Source organism: Nerophis ophidion, linkage group LG10 (genome assembly GCF_033978795.1).
Source record: "Nerophis ophidion isolate RoL-2023_Sa linkage group LG10, RoL_Noph_v1.0, whole genome shotgun sequence".
Taxonomy (NCBI): domain Eukaryota; kingdom Metazoa; phylum Chordata; class Actinopteri; order Syngnathiformes; family Syngnathidae; genus Nerophis; species Nerophis ophidion.
Genome location: NC_084620.1, coordinates 64,582,890 through 64,605,463, shown reverse-complemented (window position 1 = coordinate 64,605,463; position 22,574 = coordinate 64,582,890). Strand labels below are relative to the sequence as shown.

General features: G+C 39.9%; 1 protein-coding gene across 3 annotated transcripts in view; it reads right to left on the bottom strand.

Annotated features, from left to right (window-relative positions):
- tbc1d22a (TBC1 domain family, member 22a) overlaps positions 1-22,574 on the bottom strand; it is a 348,296-nt gene that overhangs the window by 226,996 nt on the left and 98,726 nt on the right. For all 3 annotated transcript variants that reach the window (XM_061914479.1, XM_061914478.1, XM_061914480.1), the window contains one exon: positions 14,790-14,904. In XM_061914479.1, the coding sequence (XP_061770463.1) occupies positions 14,790-14,904 (115 nt within the window). The remainder of the gene's footprint in view (positions 1-14,789; positions 14,905-22,574) is intronic.

Below are 22,574 nucleotides of genomic sequence, written 5' to 3'. Positions count from 1 at the left end.
GCCCTTTGAGACACTAGTGATATAAGTAAACATTGATTGATTGATAGTCTTTTGTTTTCATTAGTCAAGTTTGTTGTCCGCCATTGTGCGCGCCTTTTGTTTGCTTCTTTTCTTGTAGTTTGTTAGTTTTATTAATAAATATGTGCTTACATTCACGTCTTGCCAGCGCCAACTTTCCTTTGCCTTCCGGAAAAACAAACCCCAAAGTCCACGCATTGACAATAATGGGGCATCTGGGTCATCGGGGTCCTGTTTTTAAGTTCCTTGGGTGTGAGTTTTCCTTGCCCTTATGTGGGCCTACCGAGGATGTCGTAGTGGTTTGTGCAGCCCTTTGAGACACTAGTGATATAAGTAAACATTGATTGATTGATAGTCTTTTGTTTTCATTAGTCAAGTTTGTTGTCCGCCACTGTGCGCGCCTTTTGTTTGCTTCTTTTCTTGTAGTTTGTTAGTTTTATTAATAAATATGTGCTTACATTCACGTCTTGCCAGCGCCAACTTTCCTTTGCCTTCCGGAAAAACAAACCCCAAAGTCCACGCATTGACAATAATGGGGCATCTGGGTCATGCTTTTAAGTTCCTTAGGTGTGAGTTTTCCTTGCCCTTATGTGGGCCTACCGAGGATGTCGTAGTGGTTTGTGTTGTGGTTTGTGCAGCCCTTTGAGACACTAGTGATATAAGTAAACATTGATTGATTGATTGATTTGATTGATTGATTGATTGTCTTTTGTTTTCATTAGTCAAGTTTGTTCTCCGCCATTGTGCGCGCCTTTTGTTTGCTTCTTTTCTTGTAGTTTGTTAGTTTTATTAATAAATATGTACTTACATTCACATCTTGCCAGCGCCAACTTTCCTTTGCCTTCCGGAAAAACAAACCCCAAAGTCCAAGCATTGACAATAATGGGGCATCTGGCTCATCGGGGTCTTGTTTTTAAGTTTGTAAAGCACTTTGCGTTGCATTTCCTTTATGTTTATTGATTGATTGAGGTTCCACAGTATACAGATGTACAATACAGATATGCACTTTGAGCAGTAATATTAGTTTGTATTCAATCATATCCTTGAAAGAGATGAATAAATATTCACTAATCTACGATTTTACTCCGTTGACAACCTAGACAGGGAAATTGCAAGACATGCTTTTTAGGCTGACAAAAATAATATGCATGCATAAAAAATGTTGCCCCGGGCGGACACCGGTTGTCATGCAGAACAAATCGTTAAGAGCATTTTGTAAAGGAAAGTACCCATTCCACTTAATTTACCAAAAATAAAAAGTTTTTTTTAATGTGCATTTTGGGATCGGCAGAGGCGTTCCGGTTTAAAAAATGTTAGATGAAGACAATTTTCAAAACCACTTTATGAGACGGTTGTTTCCCCTTCCTGCCCATTCCTATCAAGACTGGAGCCCTCACTTGCCTTCAGGGTGTGTGTGTTGAAAATATATTTTACAGGAGGAAGTGTGAAGAAAGGTGAAAAAGCTGTTGCTAACTACTTCTTGTCAACTGTGGCAAGTGTTGGAATGATGACAGTTACATGGTTTCCTTTTTCCGGAAGATTTTGTTGACTTCACCTTTCCCCTTCATTCCTTTCTACGTTATTGCATGCTAGCCATCGTTTCGAGCCGCTGCCGATCCATACTTCAACGCCGACATGCAAATTACAATATGGATCCAGTGGCGTGATCAATGTCCGATTCGAATTAAAGCAAGACTTTGCTCCCTGAGCACCCCGGCATGGCGCATACTGTCATTTAACTTTACAACTATCATTGTCGACTAATGGCGAGCGTTAGAATAGACAAAGGCAAACGCTCGCAAATTAGAAAAGAGAACAGCGGATGTTCCAAATCAATTTTCACTCTGATAAGAGGGACAGCAGCCAAATTGCCTTTCAGTCCAGCTGGATAAACAAACAAAAAAAAAAAACCTTAATGGAAATTTTCCTCCAGTATGATCTTTGCCACACTGTTGTTTCCCAGCAAAATATTACCATATTATTAAATACAGCACAAGCCTGAGGGCCATATCGAGCCTGTCACATAACTTTATATGTAGAATAATATATATAACATGGTCCATGGGTGCGTGTTTTGTTTATAAGCCTGGATGGTAACGCTGCTTGATGGAGAGAACATCCTTGGTGTTCTTGAATGAGGCGGGAGCGTTTCAGAGTGTCTTTCGCTGCACTGGTCTCACTGGGAGGTGTGTAGCCCAATTGAAAGTAAGGATTGTTGTTGGTTTGGGGCGAGCAAACACATTCCAAGGGATTTGTCTGATCTAATTGTCCATTATGGCCCTCAAATTGATCAAAATTTCACCTGGCAGAATGCAAAGCTTCTCTGGGATGTTATCCAATGTCGAAATAATATTATCCAATATCTATCTGTGTCTGTCCTGCGATGAGGAGGCGACTTGTCCAGGGTGTACTCCACCATCCGCCTGAATGCAGCTGAAATAGGCTCCAGCACCCCCTGCGACCCCGAATGGGACAAGCGGTAGAAAATGGATGGATGGATTTTCGGATTAATTTTGTTTTGACAAAATTAAAACAAATACTTGAATACATGCTTGACTTATGATTTCAAAGAAAGATATCTGTCAAATTCTACACTGTAAAAATGACAACAGATATTACATTAAAATTTACAAAGGCTTTTACAGCATATTACTGTAACTTTAAAAAAAATACCACTGTTTTTTACAGTAAAATTATGTTGACTGAGTCATTTATTTATTTTCCTGTAAAGTCTACAGTTGTTTTGAAGTGGTATTACTGTACATGGAAAAAGTTTTAATTTTTCAATTTCAATTTACTGTAATATTTTGTAAAAACAAAACCAAAAAAAAACACCTTTAATTTCACAGAAAAATTCTAACGACTAAGCTGCCAGGTCTTTTTTTGTAAAAAAAAAAAAAAAAAAAAAAAACTGTGGTAATACTTGTCAATTTATTGTAGTATAACTGAGTTGCCAGTTTATTTTTACTGTAAGAAAATGGATGGATGGATGGATCTACAGATCTTATTTACGTACAGTGTGCGTAAAACATAGTTAGGTTAAAGAACCAATGATTGTCACACACACACTAGGTGGTGACCCCTTGAGAGGTGAGGGGAGCAGTGGGCAGCAGCGGTGGCCACGCCCGGGAATAATTATTTGGTGATTTAACCCCCAATTCAAACCCTTAATGCTGAGTGCCAAGCAGGGAGGTAACGGGTCCCATTTTTACAGTCTTTGGTATGACTCGGCCGGGGTTTGAACTCACGACCTACCGATCTCAGGGCGGACACTCTAACCACTCGGCCGCTGAGTAGGTGGCAATCAAATGCACAGGCAGATGTCAAAATAGGCCCTCTTGAGGGGAAGCCATAACTGGCTCTCAATTAAATGTTATGACGAGGACTTCTGTTTTGTTTGACCAGCCGTTTTACTGCCATGTTACAGACAACGTTGTGAAACATTTAAAGTAAATAGTAGAAGCATTTAAGTCTCATCCTGAAACTCATTTCTATACTCTAGCCTTTAAGTAGACCCCCTTTTTAGACCAGTTGATCTGCCGTTTATTTTATTTTATTTTTCTCCTCTGCCCCCGTCCCCCTTGTGGAGGGGGGGCGATGGGGACACAGGTCTGGTGGCCATGGATGAAGGACTGGCTGTCCATAGTCGGGAGCCAGAATGGACCGCTCTCCTGTGTATCGGTTGGGGACATCTCTGCGCTGCTGATCCGCCTCCGCTTGGGATGGTTTCCTGCTGGCTCCACTATGGACGGGACTCTCGCTACTATATTGGATCCACTTTAGACTGGACTCTCACCGTTAATTTTCCCGGTAGACTCCCGAAGTTCAGTGCCCCTCCCGAAAATCTCCCGGGGGAACCATTCTCCCGAATTTCTACCGATTTCCACCTGGACAACTATATTGGGGCCATGCATTTAAGGCACTGCCTTTATCGTTCTCTACAACCTGTCGTCACGTCCGCTTTTCCTCCATACTAACAGCGTGTCACATAATATTTGTGGCTTTTACACACACACACACACACACACACACACACACACACACACACACACAAGTGAATGCAAGCATACTTGGTCAACAGCCATACAGGTCACACTGAGGGTGGCCATATGAACAACTTTAGCACTGTTACAAATATGCACCACACTGTGAACCCACACCAAACAAGAATGACAAACACATTTCAGGTGAACATCCGCACCGTTACACAACAGAACAAATACCCATAACCCCTTGCAGCACTAAGTCTTCCGGGAAACTTCCAGCAAACTGACCAATAATTAACGTTTTATTCATGCATTTTCTCTTGCTGCTTCAAGGCTTGAATGTTTGGTTCATTCATTAATGTTATTTTATTTTCAAATGTATTATTAGCCTGTGGAAAAAAAATGATATTTACCTCAGAAGATTGCAAATAGAAAAAAAGGCATAAAATGTTTATTTAAATTTGATTTGATATGCCATTGATATTTTTTTAATTATTATTATTATTATTTGAAACTGGATTTTGCATGTCACTAAAGTTATATAAGCCTTGCTTGTTCAATATTTAATGCAAACTTGTTTGGGTCCCTATTAAAAGGTAAATTGTTCAACCTTGGCCCGCGGCTTTGTTCCGTTTAAAATTTTGGCCCACTCTGTATTTGAGTTTGACATCCCTGCTCTAGCACATTCAATGGGGGTCTGGCGACAGATTTCTTGCCACTTTCGCATCTTCGGGCCAGTGGTGCAACTTGAATCCCGTACTATTAATGTAGTTACACACTCCGACAACACACCGACGAGGCATGATGTCTCCAAGGTTCCAAAAAAATAGTCAAAAAAACGGAAAATAACAGAGCTGAGACCCGGTGTTTGCAATGTGTTGAAAATGTAAATGGCGGCTGTATTACCTCGGTGACGTCACGTTCTGACGTCATCGCCAAAGGAGCCATAAACAGAAAGGCGTTTAATTTGTCAAAATTCACCCATTTAGAGTTCGTAAATCGGTTAAACAAATATATGGTCTTTTTTCTGCACCATCAAGGTATATATATTGACGCTTACATAGGTCTGGTGATACTGTTCCCCTTTATCTGGCTGTCCAGCTTTGCACACGTAAACACGCTGCAGGACTGCTTGTATCAGAGCCCTTATACCAGAGATTTTCGCTGCAGATATAATCTGATACTTGTTTTTTGCTGATATTAAAAAGACCGATGGCGATATCAGAACGGAACACCCTTACCAGAAATTAGGTAGTTTGAAAAGGGAGTTTTATGCTTGGGTGATAGCGTTCATTTATTTACATGCAAAACTGATGATCGCACCTACAACAGAAACACTGACATGAGTGTTATGTCACTAAAGAAAGAGAACTAATTGAGCTGAGGAAGAAGTGTGAAAAGGAACCATGAGCAGGAATGTCGCACTTCCAAAATTACAGTAGGCTCACCTCACGCTGAAGCTTTGCGTCAGAGTACACGTCTCTCGATGCCAACCAACGCGACAAAATGTGTGCGTGTGTTAAGTTAAAGTTAAAGTACCAATGATCGTCACACACACACTAGGTGTGGTGAAATTTGTCCTCTGCATTTGACCCATCCCCTTGTTCACCTCCTGGGAGGTGAGGGGAGCAGTGGGCAGCAGCGATGGCGCGCCCGGGAATCATTTTTGGTGATTTAACCCCCAATTCCAACCCTTGGGAGGTAATGGGTCCCATTTTTATAGTCTTTGGTATGACTTGGCCAGGGTTTGAACTCACAACCTACCGATCTCAAGGCGGACTCTCTAACCACTAGGCCACTGAGTAGGTGTGTGTGTGTGTGTGTGTGTGTGTGTGTGTGTGTGTGTGTGCGTGTGTGTGTGCGTGTTATTCATGGCTCATCAGTAGCTGCATTTGAGGAACAGAGAAGCGGCGCCATGCTTTGAAGCGGAGGTCTTGGTTTGGAAGAACTTGAAGGCATGAGCGAAACAAACAAAAGAGGAGCAAGCGGAGCAAGTGGAGCAAAGGGGAAACATGAGATGATTAAAGAGTGGAAAAGCAACGGCTGAGCGAGTCCACATGGATGAAAAGTTCTTACATCAGGGATATGGAGAAAATGTACAGATTTTATAATGGTATGTCTGTGTAACATCTGTGTTGGTGTCATTTTGTAACACTAGCTAAAATTAATGACATGTTTTCAACGGTTTGAAATGTCTTTTTCCAAGTACCGAAATACCTCCAGTTTCATTGGTTCTGTAATCTACCTCGAAATACTTGCATTGCAATAGACCGACTTCTGCGATGAGGTGGCGACTTGTCCAGGGTGTACCCCGCCTTCCGCCCGATTGTAGCCGAGATAGGCGCCAGCGCCCCCCGCGACCCCAAAAGGGAATAAGCGGTAGAAAATGGATGGATGGATGGAGACTGACTCATTGAAATTATTGAAAAATTGGTGCAATAGGCCCACTAAAATTGTACATGTAATTTATTGTTTGAAAAGAAAAACAAACAGTTAGGTAAGAAAAAATATTAATAAACTAAACAATAGAATTTGTACTACAAACTGTAGTAGTTTTATGGAGTGTTGTAAAAAAAAAAAACTTAAATACAGGATTTACATGGGAGAGCGGACTTCTACAGCACCTTCTGCGAGCGGCTTCTCCGTCAAACACACTATCAGAAGGTTTTCTGTACTTTCACGGATAAATGTCTGCCATTTAGGTTTGATTTTAACGTCCTTGGAGGGTGTCATCGACTCATTCTGCTTCAGTATGGTGCAACACAGCAGTGCTACGATAAACTGCTTCACCAAGTTTTTCGATAATTTCTTTTTTTTTTTAAATCAATAATAATCAAACCCTTTTTCTTCTCAGCAGTGTCCGTCACACTCTCGTTCTTCATTCCCAAGGTTGGAAAGACTATGTTATGTCGCATTTTCATTATGAGTGACCAAACATTTTGACTTGGGCACCACATTGGGCTACAAAATGTACGCGCTAAAAATGTGGAATAACAATTCTATACATTAGCACTCAATATATACATTTTTATATACGCACACAGATTTTGTGAGTGTGCGTGTGTGTTTGTATGTATGAATATATAGTATTTAGTCAGCCACCAATTGTGCAAGTTCTCCCACTTAAAATGATGACAGAGGTCTGTAATGTTCATCATAGGTACACTTCAACTGTGAGAGACAGAATGTAAAAAAAAAATCTAGGAATTCACATTGTAGGAATTTTAAAGAATGTATTTGTAAATTATGGTGGAAAATAAGTATTTGGTCAACCATTCAAAGCTCTCACTGATGGAAGGAGGTTTTGGCTCAAAATCTCACGATACATGGCCCCATTCATCCTTTCCTTAACACGGATCAATCATCCTGTCCCCTTAGCAGAAAAACTTTCCCAAAGCATGATGTTTCCACCCCCATGCTTCACAGTAGGTTTGGTGTTCTTGGGATGCAACTCAGTATTATTCTTCCTCCAAACACGACGAGTTGAGTTTATACCAAAATGGATACATGGATGATACAGCAGAGGATTGGGAGAATGTCATGTGGTCAGATGAAACCAAAATATAAATTTTTGGTATGACCTCACCTTGTCGTGTTTGGAGGAAGAAGAATACTGAGTTGCATCCCAAGAACACCATACCTACTGTGAAGCATGGGGGTGGAAACATCATGCTTTGGGGCTGTTTTTCTGCTAAGGGGACAGGACGACTGATTCCGTGTTAAGGAAAGAATGAATGGGGCCATGTATCGTGAGATTTTGAGCCAAAACCTCCTTCCATCAGTGAGAGCTCTGAATGGTTGACCAAATACTTATTTTCCACCATAATTTCCAAATAAATTCTTTAAAATTGCAACAATGTGAATTCTTGGATTTCTTTTTCACATTCTGTCCCTCACAGTTGAAGTGTACCTATGATGAAAATTACAGACCTCTTTTATAATACTTTTTGCCCCAATGTACATACATACATACATACATATATACATATATAGTCTTAATACAACATTATACATATAATATATACACGCAATTTATATTGTTGGTCGAGTGGCTGTGCCAGCAAATTAAGGGTTACAGGTTCAATACCCGTTCCCGCCATCCTAGTGACTCCCGCTGTTTCCTTGAGCAAGACCCTTTGCCCTCGCTCCCAGTGCCAGCCACACTGTGTTAAATGTAGCTTAACAATGTAGATAATAGGTTTCATTATGTAAAGCGCTCTATAAAAATAATTCACTTCACAATATACACACACACAATGTATATACACTATACATATATATATCTACCGTATTTTTGGACTATAAGTCGCAGTTTTTTTCATAGTTTGGCCAGGGGTTCAACTTATACTCAGGAGCGACTTACGTGTGAAATTATTAACATATTACCGTAAAATATCAAATAATATTATTTAGCTCATTCACGTAAGAGACTAGACGTATAAGATTTCATGGGATTTAGCAATTATGAGTGACAGATTGTTTGGTAAACGTACAGCATGTTCTATATGTTATAGTTATTTGAATGACTCTTACCATAATATGTTAGGTTAACATAGCAGGCACCTTCTCAGTTGGTTATTTATGCCTCATATAATGTACACTTATTCAGCCTGTTGTTCACTATTCTTTATTTATTTTAAATTGCCTTTCAAATGTCTATTCTTGGTGTTTGATTTTATCAAATACATTTCCCCAAAAAATTGCAACTTATACTCCAGTGCGACTTATATATGTTTTCGTCCCTCTTTATTATACATTTTCGGCAGGTGCGACTTATACTCCGGAGCAACTTATACTCCGAAAAATACAGTATTCAGTTCTGAAGTTAGTGAAGTGAAATATGTACCAAATATAATTATGTAACTAAATAAAGCATCTAAATAAATTTGATGTATAAATTACTACACTAATGTGAGCTGTGGTTAAAATTTTAAGGCAAAAACCTGTTTTTTAATTATTACTTTTATCTATTACCGATCATGTTTTGTAGTGAATTTAAAGGCCTACTGAAATGAGATGTTCTCATTTAAACGGGAATACCAGGTCCATTCTATGTGTCATACTTGATCATTTTGCGATATCGCCATATTTTTACTGAAAGGATTTAGTAGAGAACATCCACGATGAAGTTCGCAACTTTTTGTCGCTAATAGAAAAGCCTTGCCTGTACCGGAAGTAGCAGACGATGTTCGCGTGATGTCACGAGTTGCAGGGCTCCACACATATTCACATTGTTTTTAATGGGAGCCCCCAGCAGTAAGAGCTATTCAGACCGAGAAAACGACAATTCCCCCATTAATTTGAGCGAGGATGAAAGATTCGTGTTTGAGGATATTGAGAGCAAAGGACTAGAAAAAAAAAAGAAAAAAATAATCAAGTTGGGAAAAAAAAAGGCGATTGCATTGGGACGGATTCAGATGTTTTTAGACACATTTACTAGGATAATTCTGGGAAATCCCTTATCTTTCTGTTGTGTTGCTAGTGTTTTTGTCACGCCTGTAAGTTTATGTTTTGGTTTTGGTTCTGTCTCGGCACTTCCTGGTTTGTTTTCGTCTCCATGCCGACTCATTAGTTTTCACCTGTCATGTCACGTCCCTGTTCTCAGCCTCACACCTGTTTTCATTAATGATCATATCTACTTAAGTCACTCTTTTTCTTGTCTTCATTCTGGGATCTTTGCCTTCATGGCTGCACACTCACGCACCCTACCCATGCTGTTCCAACCTTCATGGCCTCGTCCACAGTTCCGTGCCGTGTAAGTTTTGTTGTTTATGCCACAGTGCTAGTTTTGTTTTTTCATGCCAGAGTGCAAGTGTTTTCTTTTCATGTTGTAGTTTGCAGCATTTATGCTAGTTTTTGTTTGTTCATAGCCAAGTGTTTGTACCTCCTTGTGAGCGCCCTTAGATTGTTTATTTTATGGGGCGGTATAGCTCGGTTGGTAGAGTGGCCGTGCCAGCAACTTGAGGGTTGCAGGTTCGATTCCCGCTTCCGCCATCCTAGTCACTGCCGTTGTGTCCTTGGGCAAGACACTTTACCCACCTGCTCCCAGTGTCACCCACACTGGTTTAAATGTAACTTAGATATTGGGTTTCACTATGTAAAGCGCTTTGAGTCACTAGAGAAAAGCGCTATATAAATATAATTCACTTCACTATTTTGTATTATAGTGTTTGAATAAAATAACGATGTACTCACAGTGAAGTGAATTGTGAATTAAATGTATCTAGCAACTCAAAGCGCTTTACATAGTGAAACCCAATATCTAAGTTACATTCAAACCAGTGTGGGTGGCACTGGGAGCAGGTGGGTTAAGTGTCTTGCCCCAGGACACAACAGCAGTGACTAGGATGGCGGAAGCGGGAATCGAACCTGCAACCCACAAGTTGCTGGCACGGCCACTCTACCAACCGAGCTAAACCGCCCCACAGTCACGTCTTCCTCGTGCTAATCCTCATCTGTGTCGTAGAAACAAATTCAATCCACGTCCAAGCCAAGTTGTGGTAGTTTTAGTGAGTTTAATAGTACCTGATAGTCGGAGGGGTGTGTCCACTGGTGTCTTGAGGCCAGTGTCTGAGGGAAGTCGACGGCAGCTGTATGGACGGCGCAAGCTCAGCTGATCTCTGGTAAGAGGCGACTTTTTACCACAATTTTCTCACCGAAAACTGCTGGTTGACATTTGTTCGGGATCCATGTTCGCTCGACCGCTCTGATCCATAGTAAAGTTTCACCTCCGGGGATTTTAAACAAGGAATCACCGTGTGTTTGTGTGGCTAAAGGCTAAAGCGTCCCAAATCCATCTTTCTACTTTGACTTCTCCAATATTAATTGAACAAAATGCAGAGGATTCAGCAACACAGATGTCCAAAATACTGTGTAACTATGCGGTTAAAGCAGACGACTTTTAGCCGCGAGTCGTGCAGCGCTAATATTTCCTTACAGTCCGTGACGTCACGCGCATGCGTCATCATTCCGCGACGTTTTCAACAATAAACTCTGCGGGAAATGTATAATTGCAATGAAGTAAACTAAACCGGCCGTATTGGCATGTGTTGCAATGTTAATATTTCATCATTGATATATAAACTATCAGACTGCGTGGTCGGTAGTAGTGGCTTTCAGTAGGCCTTTAAATTTGGTGTCATTTTAACTTGAGTGTAGTGCATAAACATTTTTTATAATGTCCACATATTCCAAAGAGCACGTTGTGTGTGCTTCATGGGTGTTACCTTTCTGTGTTGTTAATGGTTTATTTGCACTATTAGCGTCAAAGGTAGACGTATGCATTGATGCTATTCTCATTTAACTGTAATACAAAACAAATGGTCGTTGTCTAACATTACTAACATTATCCACAGGGTGGAGGCATGCTTGCAGTGTAATACTGTTTTTTAAAATTTAACTCCAGACGTCCCACGGGTCAGACTTTGACGCTATAGTTGGACATTCCTGCTATCAGCTAATGCTAGCGGCTAAAAAAAATGGATGTTTAGGAGGTTGACTGTGGAATTTGCTGCGCCATCTAGTGGTGAGACCCGTAACCTCAAGCATGACTGTCAGTCGAGACACAGCTTGCATCCCAAAACCTGGGCACTTGTATCCTGAGGTACCACTGCACTGCCTAACTCTAATGAGATATTACCTAATAAACGTGCAATAAATGACACCGTCAACGGGTTTATAGTGTATTTGGTGTTTTTATTGTAGTAGCCCGGCTCATACGCTGTTTTGCAGAGCACTGAAGCAACAAAACGTGAAAGTTAGGATGAATGTGAGGGAAAGGGGATTAAAATAGACATCTTCAATATGTACACGCTCTTGCGTGCACCCCGGCACTTAAGGTGGGGCCTTAAATGTCTGTATTACGGTGCATGCAAGGTCCCCCCCATAGAGGATTCCAATTTAGTAGCTCTATTTTGAATTGGGGTAAAAAAAAAAAAAAAAACCTGAATACCCTCGGTAAGTGGTGTCAATTCAAATACAAACTGAAGCGGAAATCTCCAACAGAGTTTTCTCTACCGCCTAAAATTGTAATTATTACCCGTCACTCTCATGTTTCTTTAAAACTTTATATCTTTTTTTACAGATTAATGGAGGATTATAAAAGGTAGCATGCTTGAAAATTGGTGATTAATAATTGACCACGGCTGTCGAGATAAAAAAATCTATCAAATGGGTTTGTCTATGTTGTTGTGAATAAGGATGGATTTTTATCAGCTTCGGGCAATGATTCTTAACTTTTCCACTACACAGGGGCCCACTCAAATATTAACACTATATTAGTAATCTTCCTCTTGATTTTAATCACATTCAATAATTATATCTATTGTACTTACAATTTACAACCTTGTCAAATTAGATGAAAGCATGTGTTAATCACAAAGATTATCACCAAGGCTTCGGTCAGGCTGATAACAGAAACACAATCTTTATCTACACTATTTGAGTGATTTCCATTTGAATTATGATTATTTTAATGGTATTATATATTTTAATTTTGGCCTTCTTGTAGAATTCTGTCAAAGACTTTAAATTGCTTTGTGTAGGAATTGTGCTCCAAAAATAAACTTGCCTTTCTTTGCCTTGAATCAAATATACTACGAATAAAGGGACTTAGTCAGGGGTCTTAGACACACGGCCCGTGGGCCAATTGCGGCCCGTGAGACATTATTTTGCGGCCCCCACTTTAATATGAAAGTTTAATGTTAGTGCAGCCCGCAAGTTTTATATGAATGGCGCTTGACAGTGTTGTTTGCGGAGCTGAAGGAATCTACCAATCACGGTTTGGTATGTGGCTCTCGAGGGCCGAACAATGACGTCACTTGCGTGATACAAGCAGAGAAATGTTTTAGACCCGCACGCACTCTTCCTCCTTCCGTCCCTCACTCTCTCACTGTCTCTGTCACTGTGTGTGTGTCTCTCTCTCTCTCGCTCCTTCCCCCGGCGCCAGGGAGATGAGCGGCCCGGTAGCTTCCGAAGCACTCCGCGCAACAATACAAAACTGTGCTGCACTGGACCCCAGCGCTGATATTCCGACAGAGAGTCGCTGGGCGAACCGGACGTGTAACACGTTAGTGGTGATGTTGGCCTGTTCGGGGCTAATTGTGCTACCGTAACTGTAAACTCCACTGCGAGCCCCCCCCTTGTTGGCTCCAGACCGAGATGATTTTTGTTATTTGGGTCCAAAATGGCTCTTTCAACGTACTGGGTTGCCTACCCCTGCGTTAGTGGAAAAGCGACAAATAAAAGTGACAGACGTTGCCATGGAGACGAGGGTTTTCTTACGTGCCTGGCTGCGGTCACCCCGCGACACCTGTCCGTCAGTAATAACAGTCTCCGATAACCTGGACCAATCCAAACCAATATTTGTTTTTTTTATCGGTTAATCTGCATTGCCTCACATTACTTAATCCTCATTTTGTTTCATTTATGTTTTGATTTTAATTTGTTTTGAAAATAAAAATAAAGACATTTAAAAATGTTTTTTTTAAGAAATCTGTTCTTGCAGCCAAGCCTCACCCAGAGTCTGCATCCAGTGGCCCCCAGGTAAATTGAGTTTGAGACCCCTGGAATAAGTGCTAAAACAAATACATTTTGACAAAATTACTAAATAATAATGTATGGGTTTTTATCAAATTGGAGTGCAAATGAAAATACAGTTTCAGTATTGTAGTCATAATTTTTGCGCTTCAGAAACCTTTTTACAACTTTAGCTCCAGACTGCTTGTTTGAGATTGTCATTACTGCCACAAGTGGTGGAAAAGTGAATTACAACTGAGTACCACTGCGGTCGTAAGGACCACATCTGAGAAATCTCTAGGGCAGTGGTTCTCAAATGGCGGTACACGTACCCCTGGGGGTACTTGAAGGGATGCCAAGGAGTACGTGAGATTTTTTTTTCAATATTCTAAAAATAGGAACAATTCAAAAATCCTTTAGAAATATATTTATTGAATAAAACTTCAACAAAATATGAATGTAAGTTCATAAACTGTGAAAAGAAATGCAATATTCAGTGTTGACAGATAGATTTTTTTGGGGGACATGTTCAATAATCCATTGATGTTAAAGATTTATTTTTTTGTGAAGAAATGTTTAGAATTAAGTTCATGAATCTAGATGGATCTCTATTACAATCCCAAAGAGGGCACTTTAAGTTGATGATTACTTCTATGTGTAGAAATCTTTATTTATAATTGAATCGCTTGTTTATTTTTCAACAAGTTTTTAGTTATATTTATATCTTTTTTTTCCAAATAGTTCAAGAAAGACCACTACAAATGAGCAATATTTTGCACTGTTAAAGAATTTAATAAGTCAGAAACTGATAACATAGTGCTGTATTTTACTTCTTTTAACCAAAAATGCTTTGATCTGATTAGGGGGTACTTGAATTAAAAAATGTTCAAAAAACTCTGCTCTAGGGTACTTTATGGGAAAAGGTAAGATTAAAATAAACTCTAAGTATGTGCCAAATTGAGACGTACTTTAACATCTGTTGCACTCGTTTGAAATCAACTCTACCATTACCTTTTGCGAGTTCAGAAGGAAAATGTTAGATTTTTCCGCGGCAGAGAGAAGCCACAAGATTTTTACATTTCAAAAAGAAAGGAAAAGAGTCAGAGTTGAGAAAAGAAAAAGAAAAGCCATGAGAGTGGCGATCAAGCAGCAAATGAACCCTGATTCTTGCCTGCTAGGAAAGGTGAAAGGTGCTCTATGACTGACACCTCAGTCTGTGACAGTTCTGTATTAGTGACGGCGAGATGGAGAGGGAGTGAGGCTACTCACCGATGTACTCAAAGACGTAGACCACAAAAAAAGGGGTGACCAGGTCGTTGATGCCTTGCACGTAGCCGCTGGCAGGGTGCCGTATGGCCCAAATGAAGAGGATGCGTTCAAATATCTTTCAAAGAGGACAGACATCATTAAATAACAGCACATATGAACAGTCGAACAATAACATTCTGTAAATGTACTGTATGTGCGAGGCGTGCATACATGCTAAGCTGGAATTTAAGCACATAGATGGGGTTTTTTGCCGCAGTTTTTACACAGCTTTTATCATAGGAACTGTTCAGCCTTGGCTCCTACGGCCCTTCTTGTTTATTTTTATCTTTTTTTTTTTGCCAGGCACACTCCTTTCCTATTTGAGTGGGCTAGTAAAAGCTGTCAGCGCTTGTGAATTAGAGGCGGAGAAATGTTCTGTTTGTTTTCCCTGCACGCAAATGGATTTGCACCAAGGTACACATACATCTACTGGCACCTTTCTGTGTCATACATACATAAGTATTTTTTTTTTTTTCCCATAGCAGAGGGTGTCATGTTTCTGTCACTTCCTAAATAACCTCATAGCTCATTGTGTTAGAGAGAGCGTGATGTCTTTTTGTTGTTTGTTTCAGGAGCCCCTTATTTTTATTTAAATAAATCCAATCACTGTTAAGACAGATGCAGCGCTCCTTTGGTCTTTCCCCTCCTCAAATCCTTTTACCTGCCTCCACACCGCGATCGAAGTGCCATCCATCAAACAAGAGAGGCTGGGGTGTGTGTGTGTGTGTAATGGGACTTTCTTTTCTTGCAGCCTCCAAAGCTGACATGCATATTTCACAATGGCGCCTACACAGAGAACAACTTCAAGTGAGCCTGTGTCGACGAGCGTCGTCATCCCTGCCCACGTCCACTTGATCACGGGCAAATAACCAAACTGTTGGATGTGGAAGACGTTGTGTTTTTATTTTGAGCAGCCTTTTACCCTGAAAGGTTTGACCTCCGGTATACCAGTCGCATATAACACGTCGACCCAAATATAAAACGAGCAGGAAGAAAAGCTGGTTTGCCTGTATAAATATTACTGGGGCTCTAAAACCCCTATTCACATCCAAATCGCAATTTTTATTTATACCGTTTCTAAATCAAATATACAGTATATACAGTCAAGAAAATAAGTATTTGAACACCCTGCTATTTTCCAACTTCTTAAAAGCTGGTTTGCCTGTATAAATATTACTGGTGCTCAAAAACCCCCATTCACATCCAAATCGCAATTTTTATTTATACCGATTCTAAATCAAATATATATACAGTCAAGAGATGCCACCTCAGTAGAAGCATTTAAGTCTCACCTTAAAACTCATTTGTATACTCTAGCCTTTAAATAGACTCCCTTTTTAGACCAGTTGATCTGCCGTTTCTTTTCTTTTTCTTCTATGTCCCACTCTCCCTTGTGGAGGGGGTCCGGTCCGATCCGGTGGCCATGTACTGCTTGCCTGTGTATCGGCTGGGGACATCTCTGTGCTGCTGATCCGCCTCCGCTTGGGATGGTTTCCTGCTGGCTCCGCTGTGAACGGGACTCTCGCTGCTGTGTTGGATCCGCTTTGGACAGGACTCTCGCGACTGTGTTGGATCCATTGTGGATTGAACTTTCACAGTATCATGTTAGACCCGCTCGACATCCATTGCTTTCCTCCTCTCTAAGGTTCTCATAGTCATCATTGTCACCGACGTCCCACTGGGTCATTATTGTCACCGATGTCCCACTGGGTGTGAGTTTTCCTTGCCCTTATGTGGGCCTACCGAGGATGTCGTGGTGGTTTGTGCAGCCCTTTGAGACACTAGTGATTTAGGGCTATATAAGTAAACATTGATTGATTGATTGATTGATTGATTGAAGACAATTAGTATTTGAACACCCTGCTATTTTGCAAGTTCTCCCACTTAGAAATCATAGATGGGTCTGAAATGTTCACGGTAGGTGCATGTCCACTGTATGAGAGATAACCTAAAAAGAAAAATCTATGATTTTTTAAACAATTTATTTGTGTGATAAAGCTGAAAATAAGTATTTGAACACCAACATTAATATTTGGTAGAGTAGCCTTTGTTTGCAATTACAGAGGTCCAACGTTTCCTGTAGTTCTTCACCAGGTTTGCACAGACTGCAGAAGGGATTTTGGCTCACTCCTCCACACAGATCTTCTCTAGATCAGTCAGGTTTCTGGGCTGTCGCTGAGTAACACGGACGTTCAGCTCCCTCCAAAGATTTTCAATTGGATTTAGGTCTGGAGACTGGCTAGGCCACTCCAGACCCGTGATATGGTTCTTACGAAGCCACTTCTTGGTTTTCCTGGCTGTGTGCGTTGGGTCATTGTCATGTTGGAAGATCCATCCATCCATTTTCTACCGCTTATTCCCTTTTGGGGTCGCGGGGGGTGCTGGCGCCTATCTCAGCTACAATCGGGCGGAAGGCGGGGTACACCCTGTACAAGTCGCCACCTCATCGCAGGGCCAACACAGATAGACAACATTCACACTCACATTCACACACTAGGGCCCATTTAGTGTTGCCAATCAACCTATCCCCAGGTGCATGTCTTTGGAAGTGGGCGGAAGCCGGAGTACCCGGAGGGAACCCATGCATTCACGGGGAGGACATGCAAACTCCACACAGAAAGATCCAGCGCCTGGATTTGAACCCAGGACTGCAGGACCTTCTTATTGTGAGGCAGACGCACTAACCCCTCTTCCACCGTGAAGCAGATGAGTCCAGCCACGACTCAATGATCTGACTGAGAGAAGGTTTTTGGCCAAAATCTCACAATACATGGCTGCATTCATCCTCTGCTTAATACAGTACAGTCGTCCTGTCCCGTGATCAGAAAAACACCCCCAAACCATAATGCTACCACCCCCATGCTTCACAGTAGAGATGGTGTTCTTGGGATGGTACGCATCATTCTTCTTCCTCCAAACACGCAAAGTGGAATTATGACCAAAAAGGTCAATTTTGGTCTCATCTGTCCACAAAACTTTCTCCCATGACTCCTCTGGATCATCCAAATGGTCAGTGGCAAACTTCAGACGGGCCTTAACATGTGCTGGTTTAAGCAGGGGAACCTTCTGTGCCATGCTTGATTTTAAACCATGACGTCTTAGTGTATTACCAACAGTGACCACGGAAACAGTGGTCCCAGCTCTTTTCAGGTCGTTTACCAAATCCTGCCGTGAAGTCCTGGGCTGATTCCTCACCTTTCTTAGCATCATTGGGACACCACAAGGTGATATCTTGCATCGGGCTCCACTCCGATTGAGATTGACCGTCATGTTTAGCTTCTTCCATTTTCTAATGATTGCTCCAACAGTGGACCTTTTTTCACCAAGCTGCCTGGCAATTTCTCCAGAGCCCTTTCCATCCTTGTGGAGTTGTACAATTTTGTCTCTGGTGTCTTCGGACAGCTCTTTGCTCTTAGCCATGCTGAATGTTTGGGTCTTACTGATTGTATGAGGTGGACAGGTGTCTTTATGCAGCTAACGACCTCACACAGGATAATACAGTGGAGTGGAGGAGGACTTTTAAAGGCGGACTAACAGGTCTTTGAGGGTCAGAATTCTAGCTGATAGACAGGTGTTCAAGTACTTATTTTCAGCTGTATCACACGAATAAATTGTTTAAAAATCATAGATTCTGATTTCTGGATTTTTCTTTTTAGGTTATCTCTCATATAGTGGACATGCACCTACCATGAAAATTTCAGACCCCTCCATGATTTCTAAGTGGGAGAACTTGCAAAATAGCAGGGTGTTCAAATACTTATTTTCTTTTCTTGACTGTATATATACATACATATAACGTATTTTTTGGAGTATAAGTCGCTCCGGAGTATAAGTCGCACCTGCCGAAAATGCATGATAAAGAAGGACAAAAACATATATAAATCGCAATGGAGTATAAGTCGCATTTTGTGGGGAAATTTATTTGATAAAACCCAACACCAGGAATAGACATTTGAAAGGCAATTTAAAATAAATAAAGAATAGTGAACAACAGGCTGAATAAGTATACGTTACATGAGGCATAAATAACCAACTGAGAAGGGCTGTCAAACGATTATAATAGTTATTCACGGTTACTTGCATTTTGTCCATAGTTAACTCAAAATTCATCGCAGAAAGATATAATTTTTCGTCATTAATAAGTGAACTCAAGATTTTTAAAGTTTTGAATATAAAGAATGGAATATTATTTTGCCTAATTATTTTTTTTAACATTATGCTTTTTGAAACTACTCAACACAAAAAAGATCTAAACAAGTTATTTAAGAGGATATGAAACTACTTGCAGTGTGTTGGTGTCTAGTTTGTCAAAATAGAGAATTTGCATTCTTCCTTTACAGTAGGAGCACTTGCATTCGGAGGAGAGGAGCTACACTTCCATGTTTAGACAGCAGTTTCACGCATTAATAACATAAAATGTGGATTGTTACGATCATGCTTTGATTGTCAAAGATGTTAAGTGATATTTTTGTCTACATGATTAAATGTTTCTGATATGCTGTACTTTACATGTTGTACAAGTTAACAGTAGTAGTTTATTTTGGACATGTTGAAAACAAAGCAAAAAAATATTAAATAATGGGAAAAAAAGAACTCATCTTGATAACATTACAGTAAGGTACAGAAATAGAAACCAATATTTCACAATAAAAACACATACAAAATAAAACATAATACATAATAGTTAGGATTTTTTCATACCCAAAAATGGAGTTGGAAGTAATTAAACACATTTACTTTCTTATTTATAAATCAAATAACAAGCTTTCTTATCATCATTATTATTATATACAATTATAAATGTACCGGTCTTAATAAAATATATTATCAATAATCTTGTACTTACTCTACTCACTTTACATTTTATTTTGCTTTATATGTAATTTGTTCTGTTTGTAGTTAAAAAAGATTTTTAAACTTCAATAGTTTTGAGTGTAAGAAAAATGTACAAACCCCGTTTCCATATGAGTTGGGAAATTTTGTTAGATGTAAATATAAACGGAATAAAATGATTTGCAAATCATTTTCAACCCATATTCAATTGAATATGCTACAAAGACAATATATTTGATGTTCAAACCGATAAACTTTTTTTTTTTTGCAAATAATCATTAACTTTAGAATTTGATGCCAGCAACATGGGACAAAAAAGTTGAGAAAGGTGGCAAAAAAAACTGATAAAGTGGAGGAATGCTCATCAAACACTTATATGGAACATCCCACAGGTGTGCAGGCTAATTGTGAACAGTTGGGTGCCATGATTGGGTATAAAAGCAGCTTCCATGAAATGCTAAGTAATTCACAAACAAGGATGGAGTGAGGGTGACCACTTTGTAAGCAAATTGTCGAACAGTTTTAGAACAACATTTCTCAAAGAGCTATTCTAAGGAATTTAGGGATTTTACCATCTACGGTCCGTAAAATCATCAAAAAGTTCAGAGAATCTGGAGAAATCACTGCACGTAAGCGATGATATTACGGACTTTTGAATCCTCAGGCAGTACTGCATCAAAAACCGACATCAGTGTGTAAAGGATATCACCACATGGGCTCAGGAACACTTCATAAAACCACTGTCAGTATCTACAGTTGGTCGCTACATCTGTAAGTGCAAGTTAAAACTCGACTATGCAAAGCCAAACCCATTTATCAACAATATCCTGAAACGCCGTCGGCTTGGCTGGGCCCGAGCTCACCTAAGATGGACTTATGCAAAGTGGAAAGATGTTCTGTGGTCTGACGAGTCCACATTTAAAATTATATTTGGAAATAGAGGACGTGGTGTCCTCCAGAACCAAGAGGAAAATAACTATTCGGATTTTTAGAGGCGCAAAGTTCAAAAGCCAGCATCTGTGAAGGTATGGGGGTGTATTAGTGTCCAAGGCATGGGTAACTTACACACCATTAATGCTGAAAGGTCCACACAGGTTTTGGAGCAACATTTGTTGTCATCCAAGCAACGTTATCATGGACGCCCCTGCTTATTTCAGCAAGACAAGTGTTTTAACAGCGTGGCTTCGTAAAAAAAGAGTGCGGGTACTTTTCTGGCCCGCCTGCAGTCCAGACCTGTCTCCCATCGAAAATGTGTGGCGCATTATGAAGCGTAAAATACGACAGCGGAGACCCTGGACTGTTGAACGACTGAAGCTCTACATAAAACAAGAATGGGAAAGAATTCCACTTTCAAAGCTTCAACAATTACTTTCCTCAGTTCCCAAACGTTTATTGAGTTTTGTTAAAACAAAAGGTGATGTAACACAGTAGTGAACATGCCCTTTCCCAACTACTTTGGCACGTGTTGCAGCCATGAAATTCTAAGTTAATTATTATTTGCAAAAAAAAAAATGTTTATGACTTTGAAAATCATATATCTTGTATTTGAAGTGCATTCAATTGAATATGGATTGAAAAGGTTTTGCAAATCATTGTATTCCGTTTATATTTACATCCAACACAATTTCCTAACCCATATGAAAACGTGGTTTGTATGTGTGATCTCTATTTCCTGCCTAACAAATAACCCTTATTGCTTTTTTCTGCAGAGCAATGAGTGAATATAGTGTGCTTATGTAATTATTGGCCCAAACATATGCACAGTAGTGCAAGTTAATGGCATTCACATCCCTGCATGACAATGTTTTAACCTTATCTGCCTATTTATTAACATATAGCCTGTTCAACATTCTGCAGTTGCGGGCAATCAATCAGGACAGGTTATAAAGAGTATACCTTAGTGATGGTAATATTGTCGAGTGAACTGTAATTACCCCGGGCATGACCGCAATATCAAACCTAGTCTCAGTGGTAGCGTCGAAGAAGACTAGCTTGTCCAAAGAGAGAAAGTCTTCCTCCTTTACATTGCTGCTTCCATTACAATACACTTAATTTCAATCTGCCAAAAAAACATGTATTTAGTTAGAAATATTACATGATAGCACAGAGCAACAAACTAGCATGATCGTACTGTCCGATGATTTTCCGTTGTTTTGCTGGTTAAACCGGATGTGAAGCGTAGCGCTATTATTAGGAAACCGCCAACGAGTCGTGTGTGATTGGTATGAGAAAGATTTAACATGTTTTGACGAAAATTTTAGATAAGACATCCTCTAGGCCATAATCCCAAAAGTTTTATTCATTCTATAATTTAAAAAAAAAAAACAAGCAAAGACACTTAAAAAGTGTTTTATTGTTTGTGCTGTGGTGCCATCTTTTGTACGATTTTGCCCACTGCAAGTGCTGCAGAGTCCTCCTGTTTAGACTGAGCTTTCAACTGGAAATAAAAGTGCGGTATTGTCTTTTAGCCGTCCATAGAAATTTTACTCTTATAGATTCCCCATTCATCGCTCCAAGCAATGTTTGTAAGTTTTACAGTATAACTAAAACAATTCATACTTACTAAACCCTACCATGTGTGATGTCTGTACAATATATGTGCTATTGTTGTAATGTAATAAAGCTACTGTTGTTAGCAACAGCTAATAAACTAACTCGTTAACTATCATTAACTTACAATGGCATTTTTTTTTTAGTATTCTTTCAGTTTCATAAATTCAACTAAACGTCACTGTGGAGTTATTTTGTCTGTTTAGCTGATTGAAGAGTTAGCTTCCGCAGCCTTGTTACAGGCACCGTTTGGAAACAATCAAGGTATGCAAATAAACAAAATCTTTCTCATTTCAAAACGTATATATCTGTGGTTTATCGTCTGGTCCTGCTAATATACAAAAAAATGTTTGTTTGTTTGTT